At 41.7% G+C, this 21491-nt stretch overlaps 1 protein-coding gene across 8 annotated transcripts in view; it reads left to right on the top strand.

The window, feature by feature from the left end:
- LOC105836921 (Down syndrome cell adhesion molecule-like protein Dscam2) overlaps positions 1–21491 on the top strand; it is an 87106-nt gene that overhangs the window by 64657 nt on the left and 958 nt on the right. For 3 of the 8 annotated variants that reach the window (XM_036291445.1, XM_036291448.1, XM_036291451.1), the window contains 16 exons: positions 1583–1702; positions 4237–4419; positions 5174–5321; positions 6899–7200; positions 12176–12324; positions 12526–12680; positions 14072–14253; positions 15138–15434; positions 16233–16529; positions 16911–17046; positions 17140–17267; positions 17769–18197; positions 18547–18831; positions 19990–20276; positions 20917–21173; positions 21255–21380. In XM_036291445.1, the coding sequence (XP_036147338.1) occupies positions 1583–1702; positions 4237–4419; positions 5174–5321; positions 6899–7200; positions 12176–12324; positions 12526–12680; positions 14072–14253; positions 15138–15434; positions 16233–16529; positions 16911–17046; positions 17140–17267; positions 17769–18197; positions 18547–18831; positions 19990–20276; positions 20917–21173; positions 21255–21380 (3481 nt within the window). Of the gene's footprint in view, positions 1–1582; positions 1703–4236; positions 4420–5173; positions 5322–6898; positions 7201–12175; positions 12325–12525; positions 12681–14071; positions 14254–15137; positions 15435–16232; positions 16530–16910; positions 17047–17139; positions 17268–17768; positions 18198–18546; positions 18832–19989; positions 20277–20916; positions 21174–21254; positions 21381–21491 lie in introns of those variants that run through there. The other 5 variants (XM_036291446.1, XM_036291449.1, XM_036291447.1 and 2 more) reach the window with 4 other exon arrangements.

Consider the following 21491-nt stretch of genomic DNA (forward strand, 5'->3'; position numbering starts at 1 on the left):
TATTATTAATCACGTGTGTTGAGATTTTTTTTTTTAAAGGACGTTTCCGCGAATGTTATTAGATAGAGTATCGTAGCGAGTTGATATTCGAGACGTTGTGCTAATGTAATGCAACAATGAATTGTCTATGACACGGGTGTGCATAAGCATGCATTCGCGTAGTTTAAAACTGTTCTCTGGTTACAATCCCCCTCTTCCCCTTTTCTGCGAGAGCGACTTGGAATGACGATGGAAGAATGTAAAAGTGATACTCCTCCTTACTACGTGTCTTTTTCTATTTTCGTATCATTACGGTACATTGTCACGGTATCGTTTGCGTTTGTCGTTGTTTGGAAGCATTTTATATTACATCCGTTTTACAGGCTCTGTTTACTTGGAATGGTGCTTGCGTTGTTACGTTCTTTATGATAATGATCAACTTTGCATTTTTGCATGATATTACGTTCATCATATACTCGTACTATATTATATGTATTATATTTTCTCAACATATATTTATATAGTTCAATTTATACTACTCTCATGTATTTTAGACGGACAATTTTTCTTTCGTTAAAATACCTTTCCCTTTAAATTTTCTCTTTATCGTATTTTGCCGATTATATAATTTACGTAGATTATTTAGTTAGACAATTTGTTTTACATAGATTTACTAATAATTTCTCTCTCTCTTCTCTCTCTCTCTCTCTCTCTTATTAAAAAATGCATGCTGTTCTTTATTTTCACTTTCCTGAATATTATTTTCCAAATTATTATTTTCTTGACACATGTTTAACATTGCTTGAATTTTTAAATCAAATTCGAAGTAGTTAATTGCGGAAAAATCCAATTCCATTTAGTTTTTATATTTATACATAACATATACATAACATCGTCAATTCAAGTAATTTAGCCGTAGCCTTAATGGATTCTGTAGTATAACATTTATAATTTTTTTTCAGCAAATTGTGTAAGTATAATATAATCTAGTTGAAAGAAAGAGATGCATGCATTATATAATTACCAACACATTAGAAAAACGTTAATTTAGTCATTGCCGTTGGTATTTGTCACCGTTTATATCGCACTAGAGTATCGATCCAATGTTTGCATATACATATATATAGGGAACGAATGTTAAAATAAATAACCTGTCAGATCATATATATTTTTAGACCGAATTGATAAAAGATAAAATCGTGGCTGGACTATGAAATGAAAATCAATATCGTTTGACGGTTTTACATGACATTATCTTTAGGAAACAACAAGATAACGCGGGATAAATTGCATATTACTCTCAATATTCCGCAAATTAAATTAAAAGAAATTTGTTATAAATATAGCATTGACTACGCTGTTCTTGATTTTAGCCATCATGGTCGTGCTTAATTGATAGAAATGTAAAATGTATTTGTCGCAAAAGCATTCTCGACGATCATTGACCGATTTAACACGATGGCATCATTGTAAATTCTTGGGGGAGGGGGGGGGGAAGAAATGAGATAAACGGTGACGGAAACGAGGGGGCATCGACTAAGATTCTGGCGAATACAAATTCGAACGACTGGAAGATTCTAAGCCAATCGGTTCGTATTTTTAGTACCTCCGAGGTGGACCGTGGAACCTATCGACCAGAACGCGGTTGTAGGTCACGGCGTCTCCATCGCCTGTCAGGCCGAAGGATTCCCCATTCCGACTGTGACTTGGAAGCAATCTATCGGTAAGTCACGACTCCTTAAAGGTGGGATCTCGGAAGTAACTCCTCTCTCTCCCTCGCCCCTTTCCCAGCGGGCGGCGTTACGAGAGATGTATTGCGCCTCGAATGCGCCGCGAGAAACGAGAACGCTCATTCGCACCTGATCTCTCTCTTTCTAAATTTAAAACGGATATCTTTAATGGAGGCAGTGCCGTTCGATTATTTTTAAATAGAAACAACTGCTAGCCGGACAATTAATCTTGCAGCTCATCGTCTCCTCATAAATAGTCGCAGATACGAGTGAAATATTTGTGGCTGCTTTATCTCGTTTTCGACACACGTACGTCGTCGATATGCGTGTTGAAAAATTCACATTTCGAAAAATTCATATTTCAAATGTCACGCCGACATTACGATTATTATTTATTCAGAATCGACTCGACTCGGGGGGTAGTTCGACGAAGTATGACGCGGAGGTATTATCACGCTTTCTAATAATTTCCTCCTGCAGCCGATTAAGCGAGAACTTTGTTTGCGCGGGCATTACGTAATTTTCATTTAAGTTACGACCGACGGGGCGTCGACTCGGGGGGGAGAAAAAAGGGCGCGCCGGGAGCAGTAATCAATCACGAATTTTGCTGAATCGCCGGTCGTCGTCTCGTCGCGGACGGATATCCGATCGTAGTCAGAAATAAGTCCCACCCACCCGTAGAACCGTATAATTAACTTCGTCAATTCGCCGAGCGTGGATTCGATGTGGCGCACTTTCGCGAGGTACTTTTCTTCCCGCCTCTCTCTATTTTCCTCTGTCGCAATTTCGACGTCACTTTGGCGCGGAATGCACCTTCCGCCGTTCAGCGGTATACTTTCGCGAGCCAATCGTTTCCTTGCCGGCGGCTATTCGGGTCGCAAAAAAAAAGCGCTTTGTGCGTCTTCGACATATATTACGCGCGGTGTACGGTTACATTCGCGACGACGAGACCGCGTTACGTACGTCAAAAATATTCCACAATATTTTTTGTTAATTTTAATTAACCGCGGCAAGCAAACAAACGCAAACACACGTTTGTCCATAAAACGCTTTCAGTGAGTTAGTCGGTGTAATCGTATTATGTGTACGCAAGTAAGCGTTTTCCACCGCACGTTCCATGTTATATTCCGCGGTGTATAATTTAAGCGTTCTCTCGTTACTCAAATATTAATCCGTAAAAGTTCTCCCCCATCGTCCGAACACGTATCTCAAAGTTGCCGCGAGAAGGAGGGGAGGAAAAAGCGGATATCGCATGGATATTTATGTTTTTTCATCGTGCACTATGTATCGGGAAGGATGTGTCGGGAATCATCGATTCGCCGTGCCGACAGCGGTATCGAGCGCCGAAGAAAAGAAGCTCGTCTCTCGCGTGTCTCGGGGAAAGGCACCCTCCCCCTCCTCCTCCCCCCGTCACGATTCGTATTAGACGAACGAGCACAAACGTGAAGCGGCGGGATGGTTTTATTAAACTCCGCGTAATGTTGTAACTACTTGCCGCCGTCGCCGAGTCGAGTGTACAAACGCAATTTGCATTTCGGTCGGGAATGCGCGCGTTGCAGCTCTCTCTCTCTCTCTCTCTCTCTCTCTCTCTCTCTCTCTCTCTCTCTCTCTCTCTCTCTCTTTCGCGCGCGCCGCGTAAGTTTTCGATAAGACATAATTTCTCGGAAGACCCCCCGCGAAAAGACTGATTACTCAAAAGCGACGCTTTCAAAATGTTGGGTTTACCTTGCCCGATGGGAGTTCTCGCGAAGTAAATCTTTGCCGTTTGAAGTTACGAAGGTGGTACATACTTTGATACGTTTCCCGCTCTGCGTCCGTTTATTTATGAAAAGATGGAATAAGCGAATAAAGTCTACGAAACAGAGAGAGAGAGAGAGAGAGAGAGAGAGGGAGAGGGAGAGCGAGGTATTCCCAGGCATTCGCCTCGTGTATTTAGCTTCAAACACCCTACGCGCGTTTCAGGATCATTTGAACATTCATGTATTCAGAGTCGCGCTTATAGAACATCTTGCGCGCTTAAGGAACTTTTTTCCGCGTTATTTCTCGGTATTTAAGTCGGTGTACAACAGGATGCTTTGTAACGGGGGCGTAAACAGGGTGATACCTCATGCTGCGAAACTGAGAAATAATTTTTCACCCCTCAGCGGGAAACTTAATGTTATTTTTTCGCAGTTTATAAAGTTCTGAAATTAAATATCTTGGTAGCTGAGTGTGCCTCCAAGTCGAAACGGTGTTAGAAGTAAAGTTTACTTGAAATTACGGGAGGAATAAGATCTCTCTCTTATCTATCGCGCGTCTATGCCTTTTCCTCCGAGAATTTCTTTTCTTTTCTTTTCTTTTCTTACTCCAGTTTTTGATCCCGTCGATAAAATGTACAGCGTGAATTTTCATCATTTGCACACTTCTCAGTCTCCAACATGATTTGCGCGCAGGATTCCCGACAGGGCTCGTAAAACGTTAGCGTAATAATTTTCCACGGGCGTGTCTATTATGCAAAAAAAAAAAAAACGTATGTTTGCGCATTTAGGTGAGACTCCTACAGGAGGTGACTACAGAGAGCTGGGATATGGCACGGAGAGCGCCGGGGTGGCCAGAAACGGATCCCTAGTGATCCCGCGGGTATCGCGGGATCACGCCGGATTCTATCTATGCCAGGCGAGCAACGGCATCGGGCCCGGCCTCAGCAAGCTCATTCGGCTAACGGTTCATGGTAAAATATTCACGCAACCTAGAGAGTTACCGCCGCCGCCGCCGCCGCCGCCGTCTGGATCCCGGAACCAGGTGGTATCTGGGATTCGGGTAGAGTCGCGCTGGAGTGATCGAAACCGCGTGGCTCTTACCGCCAGAAAGTTTTCCGCGAAAATCATGTCGACCGCACCAAAAGCCTTTCATATTGCAGAATATCGTCCGCGGTCATTATCAGAAATCATATAACTCCTCCTCCCGCTGAAATTATCTTTGGAGACTTAATGGAGAGGGCGGTATAGAAATTTAATTTGTTATTACATGATATTCATACGCGGGCGGCGATATGTAATGCAACAGTCATGAATTTAATAAATTTGTTAATTTGAATTCGCGCATACACACGGCCATGTCCGTCCGGAAATTCAATAGCATTACTACAATATTCGTCACTGAATAATTGCTTCGCATCACTGGATGAAATCCTCTCTGTGAGAGGGATACACACGTACGCATAGGGATACACACGCGTTCATTCGGAATAGCATCATGCGTCGATAATTGATCTTTTTTTCGCTTGGCTACGAAATAAACGCGCATTCAACAAAGTACCGTAGATTGGCCATGCGATTTCGACGCAAAACAAAATTGAATTGCCCGTTTATAATTACAAAAAGGGACATCTGTGAATTATTGTGAAAATTGGTTTTATTGTCTTGTCTTTTATTTGATGTTCGTTGTGTTCGCGCGAACTTTCTAATGAAAAATTCTCACTGCAGCGGGCCCTCAGGTGACAGTAAGGACAAGGCAGGAATCAGTGCGACGAGGGGAAAGCGTAATATTGCGCTGTGAGGCTGAGGGAGACGCGCCTCTTGATCTTAGTTGGCGTGTTCGTGACAGCAAGATCGATCCTAATTACGACGTTAGGTTCGTATCGGAATTAATTATGCGTCTTTCGCGTGAAAGCTCACAGGTTTGAAATACGCATACCGTTTGACGCGAGCACCATTTTGATGCTCCATTATTATCCCGCATTAATTCGCGGAACGTACAAAGCAGAAATTCAATTTGCTATTTCTAGGATCCTCTTTAGACACGAAATTCGTATCTAATTGCATGTATTTAAAATTCTGTTTTATACATTAAAACGTAATTCATATTAAAACTGCATGGAAAGAATGGTTTTATTGAAAATTTAAAAATTTAGCTAAGCCCCCAAGATCAGAAAATAAACTTTTTGTTAGATTACCAAAATAATTATATAGAATGTTTTCGCAGCATTACCATTACACGCTTGACCGCTTTAAATAATTATTTGATCGTAATAACATTTTTAGATCTGTACTGAGCTAAATATTTCAATATTTCAAAACCGTTCTTTTCATTTTAGCCCGGATATAAGTGTTTATTTTTCATTTTACGTATAAGAAAATCATTCTATATTTGAAATGGATTTTATGATAAATTTCGTCACAAGTCTACCTACAATTCTAATATTAAATTATTCTGGGTATTCAATGCATTTTACACAGAGTTACATATTTTAACATTTTACAAAATATACCAATTTCACTTTTAAACCACTATGCGTATAGTATATAATAAAGAATTTTACTGTCGCAATAAACTATCGCCGCTGTATATTATATTTCAAATGTGAAAATGACCAAACTTTGCTACTATAACCAATTATTTGATTTTACCTCAAAACCTGTTTTGTTGGTAACGGGGAAACAGTACCGAGCAAATTTGTTTGTAGAAGCATTCGTGGGTTCGTTAATTTAATGCTAAAGCCAAGTAGTCTATCCCTGGAAAACACATTTTACTGGTGTAGCATTGCTATTTTGACCGAAATAAGAATTAATTTGCTATTATAATGAACCAACATTTACAGATTCTGAAAATGATTTCAACTATTAAAATCAATATTTTTGGTCATCGAGTTATCTTACTATTCAATGTTTGATGAAATTTACGATTGGTGACAATAGAGTGCGCAAAATAATCGAGATTTTCTTTTTCATAATTAATCTATCTTCAATAAGTTAACTTCAATAAGTGAGACTAGACTAGATATAGAAACAAATAAATAAAAAAGGTGATACAATTAAAAAACTCACAGATATGATTTTACTGATCGGTTGTCTATACTTAACGTATATTTTGCAGCATTTTAAAAGCTTTTAATAAATTAATTTGTTATTAGTTAAAAAGGTTAAATATTGTAATATCAGATATCTGAAACATCAAGCTACAATTTCCAATATTCATTTGCATATAAATCAATACTAAATGGGAATATAAATTTAAAAAAACTTAAATGATATTCTTTATATAAATTTACGCAGAAATATCAAGCAATTCTTCAGCTCTAATCGTTTCGAACGCGTCTCTATTTATTTATATTATGTTAACTTTATTTAACGGCGGAAATCTTAGGAATTTTGGTACTCAGGATCGCCACGCATATCGATTAATCGCGTGACCGCTTCTCTCTGGTTCAGGTACGCGGTAGACAATACGGCGGACGCGTCGGGACGCGTCACCACTGAGCTGCGGATCATACAGGCGAGCCACATGGACCGCGGCGACTACGTCTGCGTCGCCGCGAATGCGTACGGTCGCGACAAGGCGACGATCCACCTGCTCGTGCAGGAGCCGCCTGATTTCCCACGCAATCTACATGTGGCCGAGCACGGCAGCCGGTCGATCCTGCTGGCCTGGTCCTCACCGGCGACCGATCGGGACGCGAGCCACGTCAGCTCGCCCATCACCAACTACATCGTGCAGTACAAGGAGGCGCAAGGTACAGACTATCCTACCTCCTTTCGTTTTGCCTTTTTCGGTGTATGCGCGCGAACCCCGGTCACTATCGATCGAAAGCCGAGAGCATCTCGTTATAGATCGTTGCGTTCCTAGCCAACGGCACCAGTTCCTTGACACATTGACTGCCACATCATGTATGAGCCATACGCTCGATAGAGCAGTTTGCAGAATAATTACTGAAATTTGATTTTCAAATCGACATCTAAAATCTATATTTCCATTCCGTCAATTAAGCAACGCTCAACATATTGGAAATTGGAAATATATAGACCGACACAGAAATATATGTAGACTTGACTATAAAAATAATGGAGGTATCACAAAATTGAAAATACCGAGACTGGCATAAATTTAATATTAAAGCTCATGGTTGGACCATGATAAAAATAATGGAGGTAGCTCACAAAGTCTTAAAGTTTCAAATGGGTATAAAAATTTTAATGTGAATTTTCTTAAACTTGAAGCTTGACAGTTACGACAGTGGTTACTTTGGGGAGTAATTTGGAAATTAATTTCTTTTGAAGTTACGACGCACATTTACGTGCAGATGATATTTTATACTTTTATTTAACACACATTTTACTGAATTTATAAACGGCGAATATAAATATTAATCAGACGAAAAATAAAAATAAATTGGGAATCATGCAAATCAGCAGAAAAACGCTCCTATCCCCTTCAGATGATGTGGCGGTGAATGCGCCGTAATAGGGAGACTTTCCCGTGCTTTACAAATTTTCGATTTAACAATAAAAATTTAAATTTTAATTTGTCCGCTCCGATCTAACCCGCGATCAATAGTTAAACGTGGACGCGCGTAAATATGGAAGAGATTAAAAACGTTTGTTTAATTTCCTATTTACTGTTGGCGTACGCGATTAATTCCAACGGCTGGTGTAAATATCGCGTTATAGCAGCGTATATTGGTGAAAATAACACCAGATTTTTTTGTGCTTGCTCGACCGATGGTTGAAAGAGAAAAAGAGAGAGAGAGAGAGAGAAAGCGAAAAAGAGAGAAAGAGAGAGAGAGAGAGAGAGAGAGAGAGAGAGAAAGAGAAAAAGTAAGAATATCGATGTATAGTGTACGGTTTAATGCGCCCCATTACATTCTCGATTCATCGTCATTATATGCGCGTTCACAATGGCATTTCTATCATTCGACGCGGAATATCATATCGTAATGTTGAAGTTAACACTACGATGTCTTCGGCGAAAGTATTCACGCATCTCGCATTCGAGAATAACGCTCGTAGCTTTTGCCACCGGGGGGCATTCATTAATCATTTATCCCTCCACACGTTGCTCCACACATCTCCCGATATATTCATTTAGGATTTTAGGCGTTATATTTATTTTGGATTTATTTCGGCTTTCATCCGCCTCCGCCCGTTTCTCCTATTCTGCCGGCGAACCACATCGTCGGTCGATGTTCAAACAAATGCACGTTCGAAACGCTCGAAATTCCATTAAGACGAATAACATAATGTGTATCTCATTAGTTAGTAAATGACTCGATCGTGGAATGTGTATCTACCCGATAAAGGTCTATGATGAGGTATTAAACTCTCTAATTTCCGAATTATTCGAAACAATTTCGAGGGTGAATAAAACGGGGAAAAAAAAACAATTTTTCACAAAAAAGGGTACGATGTTTCCTGAAACATCGACAGATACAACATTGTTCGCTATATATTTTAGAAATCGATTAATAATTTGAAACGTACAAATATAAATTGATAAATATAAATTGTGTAAATATTATTCCTATTTCAATCATCACGAATTGCATTTCATCCTATACTTTTAAAAATACATTTAAAAATATATCGTTTGTGGTACGAGAATAAAAAGACATAAATCAAATGTAATTACATCAAATATATTAATGTAATTATTGACAATTATTAAAGTAACATTCACTTGTTTCTCGGAAACTAGACGTTGTACTATATGTATTAATGCTCATAAAAACTTACTCTGCATATTAATTCATAATTTATGTAGCTTATTAGGTGTATCTATATAAAATTAGCTAAAAACAAATTTTTTAAATGCGTAAATAATATTTCTACATTTGTTTTTTGTAAATTGTGTAGTTTTAATAATATTAGATTATTTTATATGTAACGTCCTATTCATATTTTTTTGCTTTTTTTCTTATAATGCAATTTTAAACATAAAATCGAGAGCAGTATAAACTGGTACACCAGTCGATAAGACAGACTAAGATTATAAGAAAATAAAAACTCTCTCTATATAAGAGAATGAAAGACATTATGAGATTTATCTCTTAAGTTGATAACATTTCTAAAGTTTTATTTTTAATTTTGGTTTAAAAAGTATACTCCAAGAGTGCAAAGTATCAATATTGGCGACATTCCTCTGCTATAATAATATATTTTGTTGTTCAAGAATGTTTAGCGTTTTACTTAGCATTAAATTTTATTAGATAATTTAGCATTTTATTAAAGCATTACGTTGTACGGAGTAACTGTGGCAAATACAAACTAGATATTTTCTCTCATATAATGCGCTGTTTTGTAACGTCGCTCCAAGATGCACGCGTGCACCGTAACGCAGTGCAGTCTGTCGCATGAGCTGCGGCTGTCAAGAGCAATGGTAATTACATCGCCGTGTCTCTTGTATATTCACGTCGAGTTGATTCTATATAATAGCGTCGTGAATTTGTTCGCGATTCGTACTCCCGTGCACTATACGCGGTCGCAAGAGCAGTTCCGTTCTTTGACGTTCTCTTCCGCGTGTTTGCGTTCAGAGGAACGCGATTTACGTTTCTCCATTGATCAATTCGCTTGGAGAAGGATCGTCAATCGTTGAACATTCTATTTTCATCGCGGCCAAACTTGCTGACATTTCAGAAGATATTTCAATATTACTCTTTCGCGTAAAAGTAATTATATTATTGCTTGTATTGAAACATATAATAAGAAATAGAAATAGAAATATTATATTATTTCTTAATTACATTTACCATATATATATATATATATAGGTATTTAAACTCGGAGGATATTTACTTTTATTTATATGTTCCATTTTGTTAAATATTGAAGAATTAAAATTAAATTAAATAGAGTCGCTATTGTTAAATAGTGCCAATTTAAGTCTCTTAAAGTGATAACATTTTTTTAATTTGTATTTTTTTTTAACTAAATTCTCGTAATACTATATTGTTAGATGCTCATTTTTGCTTATTTTATGAAAAAATTTAATTATTGCAAAAATTGAAACAATGTAAAAACGGCTACATTATCTAATAGAAGACACTTTCTAGTTTGTATTTATATTCCCAACGTTTTAATTTTTTTTCAGTTTTTTATTTAAAAATACAATCTAATAATAAAGTGATATGTTGGTATTGATCTTCCTCTAACACTTTACTGTTTTAACTTCCATGTGTGTCTAATTTAACATGAAACATGTAGGTAGTTAAAAAAAAGAACTTGATTTAATTAACTCATTTCTACAGTTAAATTACTTAATTTCAAAGTAAACAGCGTCCGTACTAATGTAGTAATTGCACTTAATAATAAATAATAAATTAAAAATTTCAATTATTTCTCGATTTAAAATGTTTAACTCCATTATTTTAGTTAAATTAATGACATACTAACAAGTGATAGTAACTACAATTTGGAAGTGAGAGCATAGTGGCAATCTATATTAGAAATGATCAAAAATAACTCAATATATAATCCAATATAATTCGACGGTACATAGCTTTTTTCCTTTTTCCCGCTTTGTTTTCAAAACATGCAAATTAGAATCATGAAATTACTAAATTCGAGCGATTCGTGCGTTGTCGAAGTTTTTTTAACGGAGACATGGAGGAAGGCACTTTATTTTCGGAGGCATACACACCCGGCATCTCCCGGCGCTGACGGTTTTCGTTACGACAGCTAAGACAAAGTTTTCTGTAAAGTCGTTTGCGAATCTTCCTCCTCCGCGTCTTTGTTTTACAAACCCATCCTCCCCCTCCCCTCCCGACTACCGGGCCACCCCCCACTTGCCCTATTTTCATGCCACAAACTTCTCTTTGAAACGCCCCTTGCCCTGGCCGCTCGTTAACTTTGGATGTCCTCATTTACGCCTAATCGACTCGAGTCTCCCCGCCGGTGTTAAATTATCGAACTTAACGCACGAAGGGGCACTGGAAGCGTCGTGGTGTTAACGCGCATAAAACATGTTCTTGAGGCAAGCACCGTCGAGAATTATTATCGCTCTTACCAAAATCGAGTCTCGCGAGGATCGAGATTTCCGAGGATTCCGGCCAAACGATGATAAATACGCCGCGCCCACGATGTGTTTCGCTCGTACAATCTCGCCCCGCGAAATGCATGCATTATCCTCGGCCGAGTATCGCCGAGTGAATTATTTTAATGTCCATATACACTCGCACGTTAGACCTCCGAGAAGTTGCGCGTCCCTAAATTACAGATTAAAACTAGAGATAATCTGCATCCCTCCGTGATCTCGCGCTTCCGTTGCGAGTAATAGCGCCGAATTAATTTTCAACAGAGAATGCTGGCACATACATATCCGACTGTGTGTGTGTGTATGCGTACAATACGTCTGATATTTATTGCCAGCTACGTATTTGCGCGAGTTTGTACGGTTCTCATCCTCCATTAAAATGTCATTCGCTTGATCGATTCGTCCACTCATCGCGTACGATCCGTCTTTGCGGGTAACTGTTAAACTGCGGACCCTCCCCCCCTCCCCCTCCCGGTACCGTCGCGCGGAGAGAAACGAAATAGGTTTATCGATCAGGGGCGATGTACAAGTTAATCGCGCCGTCGGAAAACGTACCGGATTTTTCGCGGGGGGAGGGGGGAGGACCGCAACCACCTCGCCTCGCGAGACTCGCTTCTCTCTCGCGATTACGCTTAAGAGATCGTACTGCATCCTTCTAAGCGTTGTTGCCTTTTGCTGGAAAGACGTGTGGCATGAGCACAACACGCAGAAGCTGGTAGCCGGAGACAACACGGTCGCTCGGGTATCGCCCCTAAAACCCGCGACTACCTACCACTTTCGAGTGCTTGCGGAAAATCATCTTGGAACATCAGCGCCAAGCGACATCCTTCATGTCAGTATCAAACATTTGTCGAAAGACAGAGAATAGAAAAAAAAAAGAACACACATAACACACACAAAGCATGATCGAAAGAAAAAAAAAAGAAAACTTTCACATTATATCACGAAGTCATTTAACGTTATGCGCTAGACGTCAGACGGATTGTTTGTTTTTCACGTGCGCCCCGGGGGCGTCTCGAAATTTTCGAAACAGGTGCAAACGGACGGTGAAGTGCCCGGTGGACCGCCCAGGCACGTCTCCGTGGAACCCCTGGGCCCGCAGCAGCTCAAGATCACGTGGCAACCGCCGGATCGATCCCTGTGGAACGGCGAACTACTCGGATACACCATCGGCTACACCAATCTCGGGTATCGTTATCTGCTTACCGCTCTTCAACTACGGTAGTTTGCGGCATTTAGTATCTATCGATCATTCGAAGTCTCGTCGAACAATGATTGCGATGATCCCTCCCGATTCGCGCCTGCACGTAGCCTGCAAATTCATACAAAGCGAACCTTCAATAAATGTTGATTTTTGCGAGCAAGTGTTTCGAGGGTGAAAACTGAGGAGCGGTGAGAAGAACATTTCGAGGAGGAAGCCGTGGTCGTGATAATCTTAGCTGCGTTATTTTCGCGAGACGCCAAGACAAGCAAATTTAGTTTATTTTTCTCTAATGAAATTGTGGATGAAGAGATTATTAAAAAAAAAAGGAAAAAAAACATTTGAGTTATTTGTAGTAGATCTACACACAGAAAAAAAGTAATGTAACCAATAACATATGTAATTGCAGGCTGCCAACTACATAAAATACTCAATACAATAATATTTAATGCAAGTACAATGTTGATAATGCAATAGCATATATTATTGTATTGAGTATATCTGTAGTTAACAGCCCGCAACTACATATCTGATTGGATATATTGCATTTTTTTTTTTCAGTGCATAAAACACCGTCTGCATTTATAAATGTTTGGATAGACCTCCTTCTGAGAATTGTCCTCCTCAATTGTGTTTCCTCACTGAAAAAGATAAAACTGCTGTCGCGGCAAAAATCGTTTGCGACGAAACTTTTTGAATTAGACGCTATAATGTTCCGCGCCGTGACATTTCATAGCGCACACCGGAATAATTGGATCATACTTCGACGGTCCGGTCGCGCAGAAAGTACCAATGAATTCTTAAAATACCTTTTGTCCGAGCCCCGCAGTTATATTCCATTGAATTTCGAGATTGTTACTTCCTCCATTATACTCGAATCGGACGGCGGAACGTAATAAATGCGGACGATAAGGACGATTTCCGGTAAACTTTCGGCGACAGCGACTTTCGTGCCGAGGATTTCCCGTTTCTCAGGCAGCACCGACTCTCGCGAACAATGGGGGAACGTGTAAGAGAAGAAAAGATGGTTTATATATTTTAATGCGTACTATCTATTTGTCACGCTGTTAACTTCGTCACTGCAGAAAGTCGTTCCAACTAGCAGGCTGCCCGGGAACGAGAGAGAGGGACACTTGTCTCTATACAATTTGGAATTCGTAAGAGGGACGCGATTACGCGCGTCCTCCTCCCACCTTTAGAAGATGAAACTTTTTGCGATCGATTATTTACAAAATCAATTTAGTTCGCTTCTCTTCGCGACACGCCCTTCGTGTTCGCGCGGTTGACGTAGATCCTAGCGCTGTCGATTGCCCTCTGTGTGCATCCGCCGCGTTATCTTTTCGCTTCAACGAACCGTGGTTTCGCGGCTTTATTTCAGAGGAGATGATCAATTGACGAACACGACGCGAGTAGGAATCACAGGAAATGGGGACGGCTCGCACGATTACAGGCTAACCGGTCTACGAAAATATACCCAATATAGCATAATAGTGAAGGCGTTCAATAGCAAAGGAGACGGCCCGGGATCCGATCCCGTGACGGCGCAAACGTTCGAGGACGGTGAGTTGAACCCCCCCCCGCCCCTGTTTCCCCCTTTCCTCGTTTATCGAGCTCTTCCGTGGGATTTTTGCGTTAATAAAAATATCTGGCATGTTAAACAAAGCAATTACGGCGCATCGCTTTGAGGCAGTCTCTTTGCATTTTGATTACGGGCTAAATGTAATTGAGAATTGCAAATGATGAGATCAAGTTTCACATTACAAATTAATATCATAATTTAAAGTTTGTCATATATACATTTTGGTATACAAACATTCAATGCTGTATATAATACATAATGTTGAACAACAGTAATCATTTGCGTAACGATATTGGGTTATAGAACGCGACCCAAATCGTAAATTGTTATAAAATTCAATATTGACAATAATGATTTGGTTAAGTTTTTTTTACACCACGACCTAAATTTTGTTTCGAAAACAAAATTGCAATTTTTGCAATCGAGATTCTCTCACGTTTTTATAATTTTATATCTTTTTTACAACTTGGCTGACTGCATTTTAAATATTCAGCTACCCACGAATTTGGACAAATGATCTTACATATAATTAAATCTATAATTTAAAATTAATAAAAAGTGATAAATGTGTAAAAACTCACTTTCACAATTATTCTTGTATCATCTGTAATATTAATTAATTTGTATGCCTTATCTACTATCCAGAAGAACACAAATAATGTTTCTGTGACTAATAAACTTTTGAACATTTTTTTTTCTTTTTCGTAATTTTCGAAATATACGTTTGTGGTCAATTTCGTGAGTCACTGCGAGTTCGATACGAGTCTGGGGTTATGGGCGCTGTACCAATAACATAAACCGCATTTTTCGACACGTCAAAGGAGAGCAATGCGCTACAGCGATTTACGGTACCGATTTGACATAGTTCCAAGTGCGCCACCGCAGAATGTAGCTTGCGCCGCACTGAATGGTCAGAACATCCAGGTGACCTGGAAACCGCCGCCTTCTGACAAAGTTCACGGGGTCGTACTGGGGTACAAGCTGCTGTACGAGGCTGCCTCGGACTCGCAGACCGGCAGGGAGACGAAAGTCAGTCATGCTCTCAGCACGGTCCTGCACACCCTCAGCCCATACACGAACTACACGGTGCAGGTGCTCGCCTACACCAGAGCCGGGGACGGCGTCGGCAGCAGCTCTGTGTCTTGCACCACCGGGGAAACCGGTAAATGGCGCTTAGATTACTCTTTGATACCCCGCGTTAACGACCTGTACAGATCATTTTCGACGCGATTATTTGAAAAGTTAAAAAAAGTCACCAACAAGCAGGTCTCCTAAAGCAACATCCCCTTATTTTTTAGAAAATATTAATACTGATAAAAAGACGATCTGCTTAAATAATTAAGTAAATAAAAAACCGTACTTCATATCTCCGTTAACTGTTCCTATGTACACTAAACTAAAAATAAATTCTTTAAATATGTATAAATAGTATTTTTATATATACGATTATTTTTTTAATCTATAAATTAATAGTATTTTTATCATTTTATCATTTTCTTCAGCACAAATTGTAAAGATTTAAACAATAGTGAATATACTGCTGATAATACTAGATTATTTTGTAACGTATGTGTCTTAAAACTGTTTCAATTATATTTTTCTCTACTATCTTTTGTATCTACAATATATTTCCAAAGTTTTATCTTTAATTCTATTTGAAAAATATGAATAAAAAACAAAGTGATATGTCACGATATCGGAGATCTTTTTTTGTATTTAATAAAGTATTTCTCAAATTAGTTGCTTTCGAGAAGTTCAAGGCAAGAATGGAGTTTGTGTGGATGGATATAAATTCATAATTGAGATCTGTTTAAATTCAACTTCGTGTCTAAATGTAATTCAAATGTTACGTGACACATATTCGATTTGTTTGACATGTGTGTGAACTCGGTCTATTTTCCGAGCCTTCTCTCTCTCTGTAAAATCATTGTCGATCCAACGATTGGCACTCTGTTGGCAGTTCCCGATGCACCGGAGCGCGTGAAGGCGGTGGTTAGCGGCGAGAACGCCGTCGTGATATCCTGGCTGCCACCACGACGGCCGAACGGGCTGCTTACCCAGTACACCGTCTACATCCGCGTGCTAGAGCAGGGTCAGGAGGTGAAGATCACCAAGAGCATCCTGCCCGCGCAGAACCTGCATCACGAGGCGACCGGCCTGAAGATGCATGAGACCTACGAGGCCTGGGTCACAGCCTCGACTAAGGTCGGCCAGGGCTCCAGCACGCCGGTCATCAAGCTTCAGCCCAGCACCACTGGTGAGCTAACTCGTTCTTGCTCTTTCGAGCGACTTGGGGATTATTGAAAAATTCCGCGCTTTCGTCGTGAAATTCAACCGCGGACGATCTGATATAACTTTTCATTTCCGTCGAGTTCCCTGCCGAGAAAAACTGTACAACTGCTGAAACGCGCGCGGACTATACGGGAGAGGAATACGGATGGCCTCACACAGAAGCGCGACGGCTCCATATTCCATAAGGGAACATGCCCTTTGACGTGGAGCCACGCTCCGCGATCGATAACGAACGTGAGCGCGGTGTGCTTGCCGACTTTTCGATAATACCCACATTTGCGGGAGATATAACACAGAGCGTAAATGGCACGGAAACTCGCGTATAACACGGCGGTCCTTTAATTAGTTCCAGCTGCCATAATATCGTATGGCGTGCCTATCGTGGTACCGTGGCGGGTGGACGTTAATATGGCCTGCCTCGTTGTCGGCGACCCTCGGCCGACCGTCGAGTGGCGACGTGCCGACATGAAACTTCAACAAAAGTAAGTGCAAACGAAACTTGCGCGCGCGCAAAATACGTGCTGGCGGTGCCAGCTCTGAGCGTACACACGTTTCACCGAATGAGTTTTCCGCAGAGCCGACGTGGGCCCGGACAATACCTTAACTCTGAGAAACGTGCAGAGAAGTCACGAGGACAATTATTCCTGTCACGCGAAGAATCCGCTTGGCACCGACGAAATTACGTACACGCTGCATATACAGGGTAGGTAAGCGTAAAGCGAGAATCACTCAAGACCTGACTGCATTGTGCGTGCGAAATTTTAATCCGCCGCTCCTCCCGCGCGAGGATAATTCGATTTAAAAGTTACGTTACAATCTTTCTAACGCGACGAGCGTTGGTTGTATCGCGAACTTTCCCCCGAGCTTCGGAGGCAAAGTAGCGCTCGGCAAATTTTAGAATTATAATTTCGATTAAAGGTATTACGTAATCTCGATTGAAGGCGCCTCTCGCCTCTGAAGCTCGAGCGTTTCACATTTATGCAGAAACTCTCTCGCGCGCGAGAGAGAGCGCGAGTCTTACCGAGAGACTAACTCCTGCATGAATTCTTATTCATGCGCGAGAACGCGCGGAGAGAAATGCTCTCTCTCTTTCTCTCTCGCATCCCTCGCTCTCTCGAAGAGCGAATGTCGCTCGGGTGTGTTTCGCCGTCTCTCGAGCGAGGAGCGCACGAGCCAAGTTCTAATTGGTAAACTTTATGCATAGTGCCGCCGACGTCGCCGACTCTGCTGGCGACCGGCACGACGACCGACGCCATCCAGCTACAATGGAAGCAGGGCGACAACGGCGGCGCGCCTATTAAGGGATTTCTCCTGGCTTATCGCCGGGAGTTCGCCGAATGGGAGGAGGTGATGCTGGACCGTCGTGAGAGCACGCATCTACTCGAGGGCCTGCAGTGCGGTACACGGTACCAATTCACCCTCGCGGCGTTCAACAGAATCGGGAGTGGCAGCGCGAGCGAGATACAGACGGCGAAGACGAACGGCTCGAAGCCGGTCCCGCCGCCGAAGCATCACTTCGTCAGGCCGAATCAGACGTTCGTTATCCTGGAATTGGCGGCCTGGCAGGACGGCGGCTGCCCGTTGACCTACTTCGTCGTCGAATATAAAAGGCTGCCCGGGGATTGGCTGCTCGGTAAGAACCCTACAACTCTTACCGGAAAGTTGAAGTCACGAGAAGCGGCGAGAGAAGCGCGGCGATAATTCCCTGAAGCGTGGGGACGTCGATCGTATTAATTCGAAAATCGATATCCAAGAAGTTTCGCGAGAGATGCCGATTGTATTTGTTTTCCGTCACCGTGTTAATGTAAAAGTCGCGGAATCAATCGCACTATGTAACCGTTTCATTATATTTCGAATTAATTCGCAATTATTGATATCTGGAAAATATTTCAAGAATTCTCGGGCTGATTGCTTTAAGCGCCTCTATCAATGTGCGCTCGCATCCCGATAATTAATCAGATCTAACTGATACGTGTTGCCAGTGTCCAATAACGTGCCGCCGCAGTCGAAATTCCCAATCGTGGATCTCGAGAGCGGCACCAGCTACGAGCTCCGCGTGACGGCTTACAACAACGCGGGTTCCACCCAGGCTGAGTACCTGTTCAGCACGCTGTCACCAAGCGGGAACAACCGTTTGCACGATGACCATCCGCAGGAGAGCGAGAACACTCCGCTCTACCTCGACGCCCACGTTTTGGCGCCCAGCGTCATCTCCGTTCTCGCTGTCATGCTGGCGGTCGCCGGGGTGTGCTTTTGCCTCAAGACACGTGAGTACGAGACCTGTCAAATCCCGCTCTATCAATTTACGCGTGCGCCCCTACACGTACGCTCTGTGAGATACGGTTTACCCACGTTGTAAAAAAAAAAAAAAAATCTGTCGGACGCCGGTTATTCCCGTGTATTCCCACTTTGTGCGCGCTGCAACGATTCCGTCTCGAATTGGAACACGGTGGAGGGGAGGGAGAGAGAGAGAAAAAGAGGGATAGGACAGTCTGTGGATATTTTATTTTTTTCGTCAACTACCCTCGATATCAGGTACAATGTCAACAACAGCAGCGGTCCGCGATATCCGCCGCGAGCGTTTGGTTTAATTAAAAACTTCATAAACGAATCACGTAGACGCGGGGACGTTGCTCCAGATAGATCGTCGAGGTTACGAGAACGAAACGAGAATATCTCCCCGTGCATAAATCATTCAGGAAGTACTGGCACGCTCGCTCGTACTTATTCGAGTTACCGCAGTTTCTTGATATCAGCTCAACACTCTACGTAAGCGCCCTTTATTTTATAACCACGGGACGATGCGCTCAGTCTACACGACGATGGAATTTCATATCTTCCTTATACGCGCATTCGGCACTTCTGCTTTTGTTTAACTTCCTTTAAACTTCTCGACGAAGTGAAGTTCCTTTCGCGTCGATGGATTTATTTAACAAGGAGGATTTTATTTAACGAACATTTTGTCTTAGTTTTTTTTAATATACAGGATGATTTCCTGTAACTCAATTATTTACAGATTAACATGGCGCATGCCATTGCATTAAAAAAATGATCATTTGAAATCTCGTAAAACAAGCATGAAAAATAAATGCTGCCCATCATAATATTTGCTCCTTCAAAGGTAACAACTGTTCCGTCTGTATTATTTTCCCATATTATTAAAAACAACAGGAGATATTTTAAATTATTCGAGTTACAGGAAATACTCCGTTGACTCGCGTATATTATGAGAGTTTTCCAACGAGAAGGACATATCGACACGGAAGTCATTCCGTTCTTGTCTCACTGAATATCGAACGAAGACAGAATGGCTCCTGTGTCGATACGCGTGTCTACGTCTGGAAAGCTCTCCCTAGTGTAGCCAGCGTGTCACGTTAATTGCCGATCAGCGAGCGTCTGTGCCAATTCGAGTGCGCCGTTTCCAGATCCGGATGGATCCGGCGGCGCGAACGACCCGAGCTCGCAAACGCAGGCGGCCCTGGACAACAAGCACAACATGGAGCAGAGGGAACAGTACTACGCCACCGTGAGGAAACCGGGACAGCAGTCGCCCTGCCGCGAGGTGAGCGCCCTGGAACGAATACCCGAGTATTCGGAAGACATTTATCCGTATGCCACCTTCAATCTGCCCGAGCAGGAAAATCTTTCGGCGAACCCCATGAGACAGGCGTTCTTCTACGAACGCAGCGAGACGATGCTGCAAGGTGCTCAAGTAGGTTTATTTCTCACAACGGTTTACGGCGGCTCCGTCGTCGCCGCTTACGATCCATCTTACGATTCTCTCTTTTGACACTCCGCTCCCCCGTAAATTGTGACGTCCGGGCTGATAAAAGATTTCCGAACTTATGACGCCTAGATATCCATCTTCATGATAAAGTCAGTGCGACTGCAAGTAATCTCGTGAAGTGACAATGCAATGGGAGTAATTACTTTCTTTGCGTCAATACTTAAAAGGACCGTAAATTGTTCTGCACTGTGTAGAGAACGATAAATTAGTAGAATCGATTGTTATTTAATTACTACGCGTTTGAATTTAATTACATTTCGAAATATAATGCGAAAGAATACTGGAGGCAGAAATAGTTTATTGAAAAGTATTAATGAGGCTGCAAAGGAGCAAAGATATCTCATAACAATTGATAAGATATTCTACGAGGCGTACAAAACTGTCTTTTTGAATCAATTAAAGCAATTGGATTAATTTATCTTTCGCTTTGTTGATATTTTACAATCAACGCGATTACCCGTCATATTTTACGAAAGAATATTTAAAAAATTTGTGCCAGAGTCACATGTCAAACATTTCTCGCATTTCTCCCCGCAATGAGTCCCATACAGCGAATCGATTGCAGTGCGACGTGGACCAGTACACGAAAGTACGTGGTCGTGCGCGACGCAAATCGAAATCGTTCAAATCGGAGTCGGAGGAGTACGACACGCTGGGCTCGGACAGCGACACGGAGGTCGGTACCAGCAGTCGTACCGAGTCGTCAAATCACCTGGACGACTCCGGACCGACGTCGATAATGGCCCGTTCGCCGGGGCCGAACTCCGTGAATCAGCGGGAGCAGCGGCTCGCCCTGGTGCAGCGACCGGTTCATCATAGTAAGTTAGTATTCAGTTTTCTGTGTCCGAACCGCGTTATACGCGGATCTATCACGTAAAATCAAGCGTGCAATTGCTAATTCAGCTTCCCGCGTCAACGTCTCGCGTCTGTATTTCCAGATGTGCTGTACCACACGCACGAATCAAGTACATCAACCGAGCCGTCACCAATTTCTGAGAGAAAGACTTTCCCGAGGCTCGAAAAGCAACGGTAAAGCAAACTGCGTTCAAAAATCTTTTTAATTCAAAAATAATTTCGTTGGCCCACGGAAAAATGCTTTGGAACACATTATCATTCGAATCATTTTCAGATTTATATAAA

Source organism: Monomorium pharaonis, chromosome 8 (genome assembly GCF_013373865.1).
Source record: "Monomorium pharaonis isolate MP-MQ-018 chromosome 8, ASM1337386v2, whole genome shotgun sequence".
NCBI classification, from domain to species: domain Eukaryota; kingdom Metazoa; phylum Arthropoda; class Insecta; order Hymenoptera; family Formicidae; genus Monomorium; species Monomorium pharaonis.